Consider the following 13,338-nt stretch of genomic DNA (forward strand, 5'->3'; position numbering starts at 1 on the left):
GAGGACGCCGGCTTGAGTTTATGTGTACGCTATCTTGTACAACTGTCTGTCTCGCCGACGCCGGGTAGATCTTCAATTGTCTTTTCGTGACAATATATATAGTTGAATTGAAGCATAAGCAGTGCATTTATGGCATTGTTAGGACCTAATACATGTGCTCCACTGATTCAGTCAACTACGACCTGATTTCAAAAACAACGATTTTCAACGGTCGATATGTACAGCAAAAATAATTAATTCAACAGCTTGCAGAACCAAAACTTCCAAGCAAGTGCAAAGAAAAAAAATGTTGCATACGCGGAGTCAGGAGACTCAAGACGCATGGGCACATTTTTTAAAGAGGATAGCAAAATGTTTCACTAATTTTTTAAGTGACCCACCTTACCAAAACTTTAGTAAAAAATGACAGAAAGTAATGACTTGCAGGTGATTACATTTTTGGCAGTGCTGTAATTAACAGATTTCTTTTTTACTTAGCATTGCTGACTGTACTTAAGACTTCTATCGCTAACGAATTCTATTTAAGAGGAAGCTTTGGCGCCGGCCCAACTCCAACGCGGCCTATTCAAATGCTTGTAAAATGCGGAAACGCTAGTTTCTCAGATAAACCTTGAACCGTTTTTTGTGAAATTTGCTGCATTCGAGAGAGAAATATAAATTGTAGCTACTCTTCGTTGCGAAATTTCGATTTAGGGCTTGAACGCGGCCTATTCAAATAGATGTAAAAGGCAAAAATGCTAGTATGAGATAAGCAGTGAACCGATTCAAATGAAACTTGCTGCATTTGCGAGATAACGTTAAATCCTACTTGCTGTTTCAAGCGAAATTTCCATTTAGGGCCTGAATTTTGGTAAAAGAATTTTCAAAAATACGAAAGTCCAAAAAAGAAAAGAAGCACTATGTTTACAGAATTATAGCTCTATCATAAAAAGACATCGCCGTTCTGGAAACGGCATTCTTTAGATCATTCAAAGCGGGCGAATTCTATTTGTCAATTTATATCTTACGTAAATTTGTTTTGTTGTGTACAACGGTTCCGCAAAAGTTGTATTTCCCTATTACTAAATTTTTTCAGACTCATCTATACCTATCAACTTTGTCTACTTTAGATGTACTATCAGTTACTATTCACAGAAATGGGATATCATATATTATTGTTGAGTTACAGATTAAAACTTGATAGTTCGTTTTCTGAAAATTTGCTATATTTGCCAAATTTTAATGAAAGGTTGACAACCTAAATAAAAAATTCGAAAGGAACAGATACTAGATTTTAAGTCTTCTAATAAATGCAACACACTCCGTCAAATTTGGTGCAGTGGCTGCCTAGAAAAACGAATTCTCCTTTACATGTATTTAGATAGGAGCACCCTGGCTAAATATTCCTCTTAAGCAGTTACTTTATTGAACAGGCAGGCTGTAAGTGCTGAAGCAGCTTTGAACCCTATAGCATTTAGAAGGAACTAGAATAGAACGCCTACGGTCACCCCACGCAGCTGCCTCAAGGATACGCATGTTCAGACAGGTGAACTCGGACACTCAATCGTCGTCAGCCTATATTGATGTGCACTGCAGAATGAAGGCCTCTTCCTGCAATCTCGAATTACCCATTTATTGGGCGACCTGATTACAACTTGCCATCTGACACCATCTACAAGACACCGGACAAACATCGTCAAGCGCTTTGGCTATGTGTTTGGCTACTTTTCATTCATGAAATCTTGGGCCTGGGTATTTTTGGGCTATGTTGTTTGAGATCATTTGGCTATTTTTCGTAGGGGCCATCTGGCAACCCTGTTTATCGCCCCGGCAGATGCTCACAGGCCAGCAAATGGTTAAGCCACCATAATGAGTTGGTTACATGGGACCTTTCCTAGATCCCGCGACTTCTCGTACTCGCGCTTGGTCTTCTCGGTCTTGCGGTTAGCCTTTGCCCTTAAGCGCCGTAAATGTCCCACTGTGATGTATCCCGCGTGAATAAACCCGCCTTTGTTGGCGATCTGACTCTGGCGCCTGTCTGCGTCGTGTCGGAGAGTTGACGAACCCTGCGTAGCGCCTTTGTGCGTTGCGGAGTGGAGGAGCGTCGTGCCTTATTCTGACCGTCGCTCGTAGGGGGAGCCTTGTGTAAACCCATCCCCATAAGGCGTAAGGCTTACAAGTGTGTTTAAATGGAATACTCAGACCACATATGTAAGAATGCTTTCTGGACACTCGGTTTCTTGCGAAGAAAACTGACTGTACCAAGGCTCTATGTGAAGCTAACACCTTATAAATCTTTAGCATGGACGATACTTGAGAATGACAGCATAATGGTGGTTCAACCGGTGCGATAGTAGAACCCATACCAGAATGAACTCGCACAGAAACTAGAATGTATGGAAAATATAGAGCTGCGATTTATATACTTTAAACATTATCGACACAACGACTTAAGTACTCTTAGAAACCAAGCAGTAGTGCCTAACCTCGCTTTTCAGCGTCGCATCGCTCTCGTAAAGCTTCTTTTTATGGTATATTATGACAATATTAATATATATTGGTGATATTACGTGCAGCCACCACATCGATGCTCCACCAGAACCTGTCATATTAAACACAACAAGTCTCACACAATGCGAGACCATCGAGTATTCATTTCTTTAGTGGGCCAGAGAAATCTGGTGGAATGCGTTGCCAAAGGAAATGATTGAATAAATCTGTGGAAGGCATTTTTGCAAATTATGAACCATATTTTGTTGCGCATTAAAGCATTTGGGCGCATAGTTCACAAGATAGGGTGTTGGATGAATGCTTCCAGAAGGTTGCACGTGTACCTATATGCTACTTTATGATCGTAAATGTGATTATTGAAAGGTGCTCAAGAGTAGTGTCTTATTGCACCTTGAAACTACAGCATGTCGTACGACCGATATTGTAATTGTTGCGAGCATCTCTCGATGTGCTTTTTTGATTCACGGAAAACAAAGTAAGTTTCTCGTTATGCTGAGTGCCATTGTTGTTGTGTGTCAGTTTCCTTTCTTAATGTTTGTTTTTTTCTTTCCTGTCATTCCCATGCTCATGTGCATTTTCACAATTCACTTCCTGTTTGGGCCTGCGCAAAGGCTCATAGTATTGGTGAATAATTGTTAAATAAAACCTCTGTATGTAAGTTGTACAGGAACCGATGCCGTAAGGCAATTGGTCCTAATAATCTTTCTCTGCTTTTAAAACGACGCATTCTTTGCAAACCCTCTAACACTTGCCCGACCATCGCTGCTGGCTGGCTTGGTGCTGCAGCTGCCTTGCTGAATACCTCGGTCACAGGGCAGCACTGTATATATATACCATCTTCCCTTACGGATATACAGGCTGCTGGTTTCGTTTTCTACCCAATTCAAGGTGAAACAAATGATACCTAAATATCCTAATTGCTAAAAATATACATCATGTATAGAACAACTTCTTTATTAAAGCAAATCCTTCCGTATTTTTTATGCCTACTTTCTTTACCATTACTTAGGCACAAAATGGCAAAGTATTGCAGTTTCGAAGGAATGCCAGGGAATTTGCGGGATGATAATTTCGTTTTGTGTGTACATGGGCGGCTTCTAGCTGCAGCATGGAGGAGAACCCTTTCGTGTAAAAAAAAAATGCCAACCCGGCTTCCCGGTTGTGCGAGGCAGCAGTACTGCTCTTAAAAAGGTGGCCAAAAAACTAATTCTGATCCGGTATGGCCAATTCAGGTCATACATATGACAGGTGAACTTTAATTGATGTGGCTGCTACATTCACGCCGTTGACGGGTAGGCCCTTCACGGCAAAGGTTTTCTTGCTCTGCGATTTTCGTTATCTCGGCTTTAGTAATCTACTGACGGCTGTCGCAAACTATCACGCGCGCATCCTCGATGCTCATCGATAGCAGGGATTTCGCCAACATACCAAGATTAACGTTTCATAAATGCGAAGCAACCAAGGTGGAACCACTTTGGGAAGCATGGAGCGCGTTTGACTTTTTCGCCGCATTTGAGAACAGAATGCTGCGGCAGGCATGTAGTGGGTGGGATAGACTTTTTTTTTTTTCAACGTAACATGCGAAATGATGTAACAAGGGTAACACCATGAGGTTGTATGGATGGGGATACGATGATGGTGATAACTATATCAGAATCCTTTCTACTGCAAGGAATTCGCATGACAGAGGAAAAAAGCCTATCTGAGGATAAGGCACATAATAGCAGGGATCACTAAGATATTCCCCTCCCCCTTGAATGACACACAAGCGCATTACGGGAACCTTAGCTTAAAAAGATGCCACGATCACAATTATCCGAAAGCTCCACTGCTCCCCCACACTTGTCTGTACATCGTGTTTATTCTGGATTTCTACCGCTGCTATCAAGACTTAAGAGGAAGCTTTACCTCGGGGCTAACTGAAATCCCCCTATATAAAATACATGCACAACGCAGAAATTCCCTCTTGAGAGCCGCTCGCCTGATCAGAATAGTAGCCCTTCAATTTTAGAGAGATTGTTAAATTCTATCAATTGTAGAAAGCCCTATTTTGGTTAAATACTGCAAGTGTTTTACACAAATGCAAAAATTTTCGGAAACTTGAAGAAAAAGTTTGAAGCACTAAGTTTACAAATCCGTAAAATTAGGCAAAAACGAAACATCAGTTTTGTAAACGGGTCTGTTATAGCACATCAAGCGAACAAATTTGATTTTTGTCTACGTAAATTTGTTGCAATGTTAACACGGGTTCCGCAAATGTTCTTTTCACGAACAAGTCGTTTATTTGATACGTCAATACTGTCGGTGTTAATAGCGGTGACAGCTGAATATTACAGAATTGGATGTTTTTTTTATTTCGAAATTGCAGGTTGACAACTCCATTGGTTCCTGAGTAGCTTATTCAAGTTTGAAAAGATTCAATGTTATTGAAATAAAGAAATGAAGCAATCCTATGACAGCCCACAAAAAGAAGTGCGATAGAACAAAATGGAGTCTGTGTTGTGAGGCTGCTAAGTACAGTTTTGTTACATACTTTGGCGTGGTCGGCTTTATACGATCCATGATATGGGTAACGTTCTTCGTTCAGCCAGCCGAAGACAGCCTCGTCTTCATGAAGTATGCGCTCCCTGGAAACTCACCAGTCGATCTTCCCGTCGACGTGACTACAGGTGAGCTCGTGTCTATCATTCTGCAGAAGGCATCTATGTCTTTGGACGAACTCTTAGGAAAATGTCCGTGAAGATAAACCTTCAAGTCGCCCTTTTCAACCGCTTTGAGCTATCGCAAGTAGAGAAGTGAGTCGCATTGGAGCCACCATTCAGATCTCTTCTTTATGCTTCAGCTGATTCAACTTCAACAAAAGCAAGTTCTATAGCAAAATGAAATGATTCAGATTCTTTTCTGGGCTCTGGGCCTCAAAGATGGCGTTCCTACTGAGGCTGTGGAACCTGAAGCCTTGGATGGTTTGCCGGAGAATCCAGAAGCTTGGATCGCGTTCTTTGAATACACCTGTCAACAAAACGGCTGGGACCCAGAGGCAAGAAGAGAAGCATATGCTCCCCTTTCTAAATGGCATCGCAAGAAAATGGTACGAACTGCGTATCACGGGGCATCAATGTGATGCATGGTTCACGTGGAAGGTAAGCTTCATCTCGTCATTCCATGGCAGCCCGCTTGAGCCATGGGATCAAGCTATATCTTATCACTATAGATCTGGAGCAGTGCTCGAGTATTTCTTCGAGAAGCCTTGACTACTTCAACTCGCAGAGCCGGAACTTCCACTGAAATCTGTTATAACGCTTATAATACATGGTGTACCTCGGGAATTGCAACGACAAATTCAAACTGCAGCACCAAAATCTATGGAGGCTTTGCTGGAGTTACTACAAGAGATCGCCTGCCATTGGATGGAGAAGAGTTGACTGTTGGGCTAGTTGGTCGTCCATATTTGAAGTAGTAGCTTAGCGCAAATAAAACCCCGGACACAAGGAAGACAGACAAGTACAAGCGCTTGTCAACTAGCACTTGTCCTAGCGCAACTAGCGCTTGTCCTTCTCTGTCTTCCTTGTGTCCGTGGTTTTATTTGCGCTAAGCTACTACTTCAAATTGGGTGGAGAGGACGACAAAGCCACGTTGGGATGTCCAAGGGACAGAAGCATCCAGAGACGGAGAGTTTAATGAACGCTTACCAAAGAATGGTTATCAAGAGGGAAGTCACTATAAGTCGTTGCATGCCGCGCAAAGAAAGTCGTATTCTGAGGAACGCAGTTAACCCAGATTGAAAAAAAAAAAACGAATAAACGAGGGTGTTCCTTCTGATTCTATGACAAAAAACGAGAGTGTTTCGTAGATTTCTGCGAGTCTGTTACATATAGGAATTGAGGTTAGTGGACGACGGACAAGCGCACATATATACAGTAGAGCTTCTGCATCCATTCTTAAGAAGAGCAACGCAAACCCGCAAGATGTATTCCGAGGGAGATCTGTTCTTGTGCGTAGGTATGACGGAAGCAAGAGAGAGTATTGTGAGTGGGCACGTCTGAAAAGTAAAGTACCAATCTAAAGAGGCAGAAGTGGTTGCATTAGTTTTAGACACTGTGGAGTACTACTTTCTCCTATCTAGTCCGGACATGAAGTCGTCGAGTCTGAATATTTATTAGAATGATACGGTGTCTTTTGATCAAGAGGTTGACCAAACAGGGTAAGGACAAAAGGAAGACCGCCTACAAGTGCTGAAGAAAGATAGTGTAATTCCTCAACTCTACCCCGATCTAGTATGCTTGGGAGGATACCCACCGGCAGCAACAACAAAGTTTGAAGTTCCATTTCACCTGTCCGACCAAACGGTTGTGAGAAAAAAGCCATACAACTTGACGAGAGAAAAGAAGGCATGGCTAAAAGAAGAGCTACAAAAGATGTTAGATGCTAATGTAACTCGCCCATCGGTGTTTCCCTTCGCTTCACCTGTCACAATTGCTCCAAAGCAAAACGGCATCTGGCGGCTATGTGCGGATTACAAAGCAGTAAACAACCAAACCCTGTTGATTCCTTTTCCAATGCCAAAGATTGACACCATCATCAATGAAACCGGAGGCTGTACCTGTTTTTCACACAGATTTCTTCAAGGGATTCTGGCAGGCGCCACTGCAAGAAGACACCAAGCAATACACCGCATTTACGACTTCATTTGGAGTATACGAATATAACCACCCTCCTGTTGGGTGGAAAAACTCACCTAGTTGGTTTCAAAAGACGATGAACATTGTTTTGAATCCCTACATTGGACGCTTCTGCAATGTTTACGTGGACGACATTATCATATACTCTAAAAGTGAAGAGCTACCTGAGGAACACCTGCGTCATGTTATGGCAGCGTTATCTGACGCTAAGCTAAAAGTTAATTTGGTTAATTTCAATAAGAGTTAGTTCTTCAAAACTAAGGTTACATTTCTTGGCAGAGTTTTGGACAAAACAATGAACAATAGGAAAGAAGAATCAGTAGATCGCATGGCAAAACTACTAAAGCCATATCATGTACACTCACTTCGCGTGTTTCTACGCTTTGCGGGTCATCTCAGAGCACTCATTCAAGATTATGCTGTCAAAAGTCGCTGACAAGACTGACTCAGAAGGATGTTCCTTTTTGTTGGACAGAAGAATGTCATGACGCCTGCCGAGAATTTAATCCGCATAATTTCTTCTCATCCTGTGTTGTGCTTACCAGACTTGGCGTTGCCCTTCGAATTGAATACCTATGCTTCTCACTGTGGAACGGCAGCTGTCTTATATCAGAGAGACTAATCACGACCACCAAACCAATAGCTTGGTCTATATGGATACTACAGCTACACATTTAACAAAACTGAATTGAACTACACCACAATAAAAAAAGAATCTCTCGCCGTTTTAAAAGCCATAAGCTACTTCTGTTCATATATGGAAGGTACTGGAAGTTCAAGCTATACTCAGACCATGAAGCACTAACACACATATTGAAGATGACCGAACTGAAAGGAATGATAGCCAGTTGGGTGGGTGAACTGCAGCAATTTGATTTTGAAGTCGCTCATCGCGCGGGAGCTTCTATGAAGACGCGGATGCAATGTCGCGATTAGCCATTATGCTCCCAAACAACCTTTAAGAGGCAAATGTTGCAAGAATATGGAAAGGAACTGACGTTTTGCAACGTGCTAACAATAGACGAGTCGCCGTCCATTTTTACAGTTTTATTACAAAAAATATGACTAAAAGTAAAATCAGATTCCTTATCGAGGACTATATATATTTTTAATGCAACAGATCACTTAAGAGTCAGTCCCATAGATGCTAAAAAAATTGAATTCTCCGCTACCATTTAAATGTACAGGAGGTGCCGAGATACTTCATCTTAAAAGTGTGTCTGTGTCTTCTCATATATACATGAGAGACCTTCCAGGAAACCCGGTACGTCTGAAACACCAAAGCCTCGTTCGGTCACAGCTATGCGTACAACAGTGATAATACTAGGCTTAATAATTTATTGCCGATTGTTTTGTAGCCCTCAGTTTAGTAAACTACACAAGGGAATGCATGTAACAAAGTGTATCTTACCACAGCTGAAGAGGAATATAGGGACAAGTTGCCACTTCCTAGAGCTGAAAAACAAGAGAAAAGGTTCTGTCATGATAGGAAAGTAAGACATTTTCCTCCTTTTCAAGGTCTTGTGGATTGCACGTACTTATTAGGTGTAAATAAATAAAAGGTCTGGTGCCGACTGTCACTCTCCTAAGTTTATAGATTTCTGAAGCTACATACAGCCGGTAATATTACCACGGAGCAGCACTATTGAGAAAGAGACCAAGCTGTTCTGCGATTGGCGGTGACAGTTCTTACGCTGACACAAGCTGTCGCTTTTTAGTCACTCATTGATATCCTTTTGCCTATTTTATGTATACTGCCTCTCGTCTGCATGTTTCCACGTAAGTTCTTGGCGGAAGTAGCATTCGTTGTGCTCTTCACGGAGCTACTCAGTGGACCCTACCTGGTGGTGGTGTTCACCTCCTGCGTTGTCGAATTGTCCAACCCGAAAATAAAATGTTGACCGATCCGATGGTCCACATCTTGAAGATCTGCAAAAACGCATCAGCATCACCATCATGTGGATTTATCATGTTCTCAAATGCTATGTTTAACTAAAAGCGCCACACCTCAAGTCTACTTCAGAACATACGAAGATTAACTGATTAGTTGGGAAACTGCATCAAAAGCTATACAACTGTTCAGTGACCGTAACTGCTGCGGCTCCCTGTATACAATTGCTTTACGCTGTCGCATGCAGATGTAATTCGAGCCTGACGTCACACATAAACAATTTGGAGAACGCTTAAGCTTCGCCTTTAAGAGTGGAAGCTGATTGCATTCAAACATGCCCGACCGCTTCTCACGCTTCCCGGCAACTGCAGCATATGTAACTGCATTGTTTGCCACGAAACGCTGGCGGTGAACGGTGCGCACGAAGGCGAGCTTTCTGGTAGAAACACGGTTTCTTGCGTGGCCAATCTTCTGTTATTGTTTCGCATTTTTAATACTTCACTCTGAGAAGATTTAACATAATAGGAATGCGCTGTCGGTGTTCTGTATCATGATATTTGCTCGTTGGCTACCATTCTGAAAATTCCGAGGACACCTTTGTAAAGAATGCAACATAGGGTGTGATCAACTTCAGTGTTAGAAGAAAAACCTTGGAGCCGTATAGAATACACACGGCAATGTTTCGCTCACAGGAAGCCAACGCCGGCGAGCCAACTCTTGCTGGGCAGAAGTAACTGCACCCTGACAGCAGCCAGGCGCTTCACGACGCTCACCGGTAGGAGCGCCGCCAGTGGCGTTGCAGGCGTTGCTTCTCAATGGAGCACGGGATGAGGCACTGCCATCGCTGTTAGCATAGAGCCAGTGAGATATTACGCCACGCTGGCTTCACGTCTACTGACCCACTCAACCCAAGCGTACACATCAGCAGGAACGCTGGTGAGTACGCTTGCACACTACAGTGTTGCCAGCAGTGGGAGGCTGAACGCCGGCCTGTTTCCGCCATCGTCCCGATTGAGCGGAGCACTGAAGATGCGTCAACTTCGCTTCGTCGTTTTTGCACCTAAACTTCACATTCTGTAGTCCGGCCAAACTCCTACGTGCAAGCCGCGCAAGCACCGTCGATGGCGGGAAAGCACGGCGACGCTCTCAGTGGCAACCGCGCATGAACACTTTTCGAGCCTTCGTATGAATGCTATTGCAGCAAAAATACACAGATCAAATGCATTGTTGTAGTATGACACGATGCTCGTTTAAGTTAGTGAGGTAGCAGCAATAGTGGTTGGCACGAGCAGACTTTTGCCTGTTGGGGGCGAGCTCCACCACTGGAAAAGCTGGCGCCACCATCGGCGTGAAGTGGCATGAGGGATCACGTGGACACAGCGGCCACGTCGGCTGCTTCGGAAGCGCCGAAGCGAGCTTAAAACGAAAGTTTGAAGTCCCACCTGTGCCGCGATTCTGATGGGGTGGTGAGGCTTTACCCCCTTGGTTGTCTGACATATGAAAGTACTATAATAGGTAGCGGCTGCGTTTGGAGGCGCGCAGCATGGTAGGCTACTGCTCGGTGCCGCAGTGCCGGACGTACGCAACGGAGCCCGGTGTCCGCCTTATTCACATGTAGCCGCAGGACAAGGAGCTGCGTGAAGCTCGGCTCGCGAAACTTAGAACCGGCAGTCAGCCATCAGTTGCAACTCAGGTATGCAGCAAGAACAGATGCGAGGAAGATTTCTGCTACGGCGCCGGGACTGCGATGTTCGGTGAGTCGTATAAAACGCGCACTGAGACGCTCGCCCGCACCCGCTGCCCGGCTAACGTCATGACGGTTTGGTCTATGAACTTGTTGATGCTAGATACTGGCAAGTTCACTGGAACATAAAGGGTGCGATAAGACGCACATTAAAAAAAGCATGGCATATGGTCACATTTGTGTTATGAATTAATTCACTGGATTAAGAAAAAGAAGCAGAGGGAAATCGCCTGCTGAGAAGACCGATAAACATACAGTTCGACGCAACTTGAGAAATAATATTGAAATGTCCAAGAATTTAGACGACAAAAAAAAAGGATTGAATCGTTGCGACTGCACATCAGAGTAGCCCTAGGCATCGAAGACTCTATAACGAAATTATTTTTGAACGGTCCTGATAGCGTCCGTGCAACAATGGTTGCTAATTACTGTCAAATGCCCATATGCTACGGCCGAAAGCTCACGGCACGGTGCGAAAACGCGCTCACAGCAAAAGCAAAACATTGTGCGCGACACGCATGCAGACGCGCAGTAGGTCGCTGCGTACCCGTGGGATCGCTGCGTTCAGGCGTCATTCTGTTATGCTACATTTGGTTATACAGACAACGCAGTATAAAAATTGTCCTGTGGTTTAGCTCTGGTTAACCCTAGTTGCACTGCGAAAGCAAGAGCTGCATGGATACGCTTCTTCTGGCGTCTCTTAAGTGCGTTGTTTCTTCCTTGCTTCGTTCTGTCGTTGTTGCGTATCTTTCGCACTCTCGATAACGACTAAATACAATGAGGTAAAGTGCATATATATATATATATATATATATATATATATATATATATATACACCACGAGACACCTCCTCTCCCTCTACCACAGCGGAGCACATCTGGTGGGGTTAGCATCGACGGCTGCGCCATCTGTTGGGGCGTGGCTGCGGCGTTGCTAGGCAACCGCGGCTCAAGGTCGTTCGTCGGCTACGCCATATGCAATACGGCGCGATGAGCCGAAATGGCTCGCTGGCTGGCGTCGCTTTAAAAACGTATTTCGCATAGTTTACTCGCAGCGTTTGCCTACCTTTCACGCAAGAAGCCGGCTCGGGAGACTCCATCGTGGCGACCGCATGCAGTAGCGCTCACTGTACGTATTCGGTAAAGAAATACCGTCTGTAAACGATTCTGAGCTTTCAGTTTGCTAAAAATTATTATATCGAGTCAAGAAATTCCCTCGTTTTGAGAGCACTTCCACAGATATCCAGGAGGGCTGGCGTGTGGTGTTTTTATTGAGCACCGTAAAAGAAACCTATGAGGAGCGCGCCGCGTGATCCCTCATACTACGCAAGAAAGGCGCTTCCGACAGATGGCGACGCCGTATGTCCTCACCCCCAATAGTTTAGTTAAAAGTAGGTATTCTATCGTAGTTCTATAGTAGTAGTATATAATAGTAGTGGTAGTATAATAGTAGTAATCTATAGTTAATAGTTGGTAATAATAGTAAGTTAGTTGCCTTTGTCACTGAGGACGAAGGCAATAACGATACTTGTCGAGGGGACAGTGCTTATTGGAATCGTACGGAAATAGCACGACGCACATGCAAACACATTCTGGGTTCATACCTTTGAACCCTGTCTTGTCCTGACGGCAATGGCGCACAACATAAAGTATTTCAGGCGCACAAAATCTGCTTTTTGACCCATAATTCCATAGCAGCTGTTGCCTCGGTTACGTGAACTTTCAAATACTGCTATTCATGACACAGCTTCAGTTCCTTCAATAAGTCTTTATGTTTGAAAGGCTCTGACTGATTTAATTAAGAACACTACACAGTCTCGCGTGTTTGCAGGTGGCGAGATAGAGATCGTGCATTTCTATTTCAAGGTTTACGTTCGCATTACTTAAAGAAAATGTGAAAGAATAAACAAAAAAACGTAGATCCCTCCAAAACTAAAACAGCCTTGGTTGTAAACAACAAATTTCGTTCAGATTGGTTAAATGGTCGTTTAGTTGGGACAGTTCTGGACGTTTTACATGCATCCAGAGAAAGGGACCAGTCCAGCTCGGAATGGACCACTGGTTGCTCAAAGCGCAAGCAAATATACCGCAACGGCAGCCTACCAAATCACGAAGCATTTTAGAATGCTAGTAATGAACAGCAAGAGACAGCTCAGGACCGTGTGCCACTGCTTGCTCCAAATGGCCACCGCAAGGCCTTTCTTGGTTGGCGCTGCTTGGCTTCCTTGCTTGTGTCGAGAGCCGTTTAACATAATTGTGGAAGCACAGGTCAGTCGGTGCAGCATTGTCAAGAATGAGATAGCGCAGTACAAAGGACGGAGAACCAGGCGAAACAAAAAGCAACTTATTCGCAACTAAGTATAACTGGAGAGAATACTTTCTTTCTTAAAAAATCAAGCACGCGTACGTCAACCTTTTTGGCACATATCTTCTTTTTCAGCACATGATCACTTCTCAGCACACGCTGGAATGATTAACGAAGTTTTGTAGCTTTGCACTAAAGGTGAAGCATTGACAGCACTAGCAAATATTCAG

The 13,338-nt window shown here is 43.8% G+C and overlaps 1 protein-coding gene across 6 annotated transcripts in view; it reads right to left on the reverse strand.

The window, feature by feature from the left end:
* The window catches only part of LOC139057418 (uncharacterized), a 222,565-nt gene that overhangs the window by 127,642 nt on the left and 81,585 nt on the right, over positions 1–13,338 (reverse strand). For all 6 annotated transcript variants that reach the window (XR_011512775.1, XR_011512774.1, XR_011512773.1 and 3 more), the window contains 2 exons: positions 9,011–9,098; positions 8,581–8,624 (listed from right to left, as the gene is read on the reverse strand). Coding sequence is in view for 2 of the 6 variants with exons in the window: in XM_070535641.1 (XP_070391742.1) it covers positions 8,581–8,624; positions 9,011–9,098 (132 nt within the window). In the remaining 4 variants the exon portion in view is untranslated. The remainder of the gene's footprint in view (positions 1–8,580; positions 8,625–9,010; positions 9,099–13,338) is intronic.

The sequence above is a fragment of the Dermacentor albipictus genome, chromosome 3 (assembly GCF_038994185.2).
Source record: "Dermacentor albipictus isolate Rhodes 1998 colony chromosome 3, USDA_Dalb.pri_finalv2, whole genome shotgun sequence".
NCBI lineage: Eukaryota > Metazoa > Arthropoda > Arachnida > Ixodida > Ixodidae > Dermacentor > Dermacentor albipictus.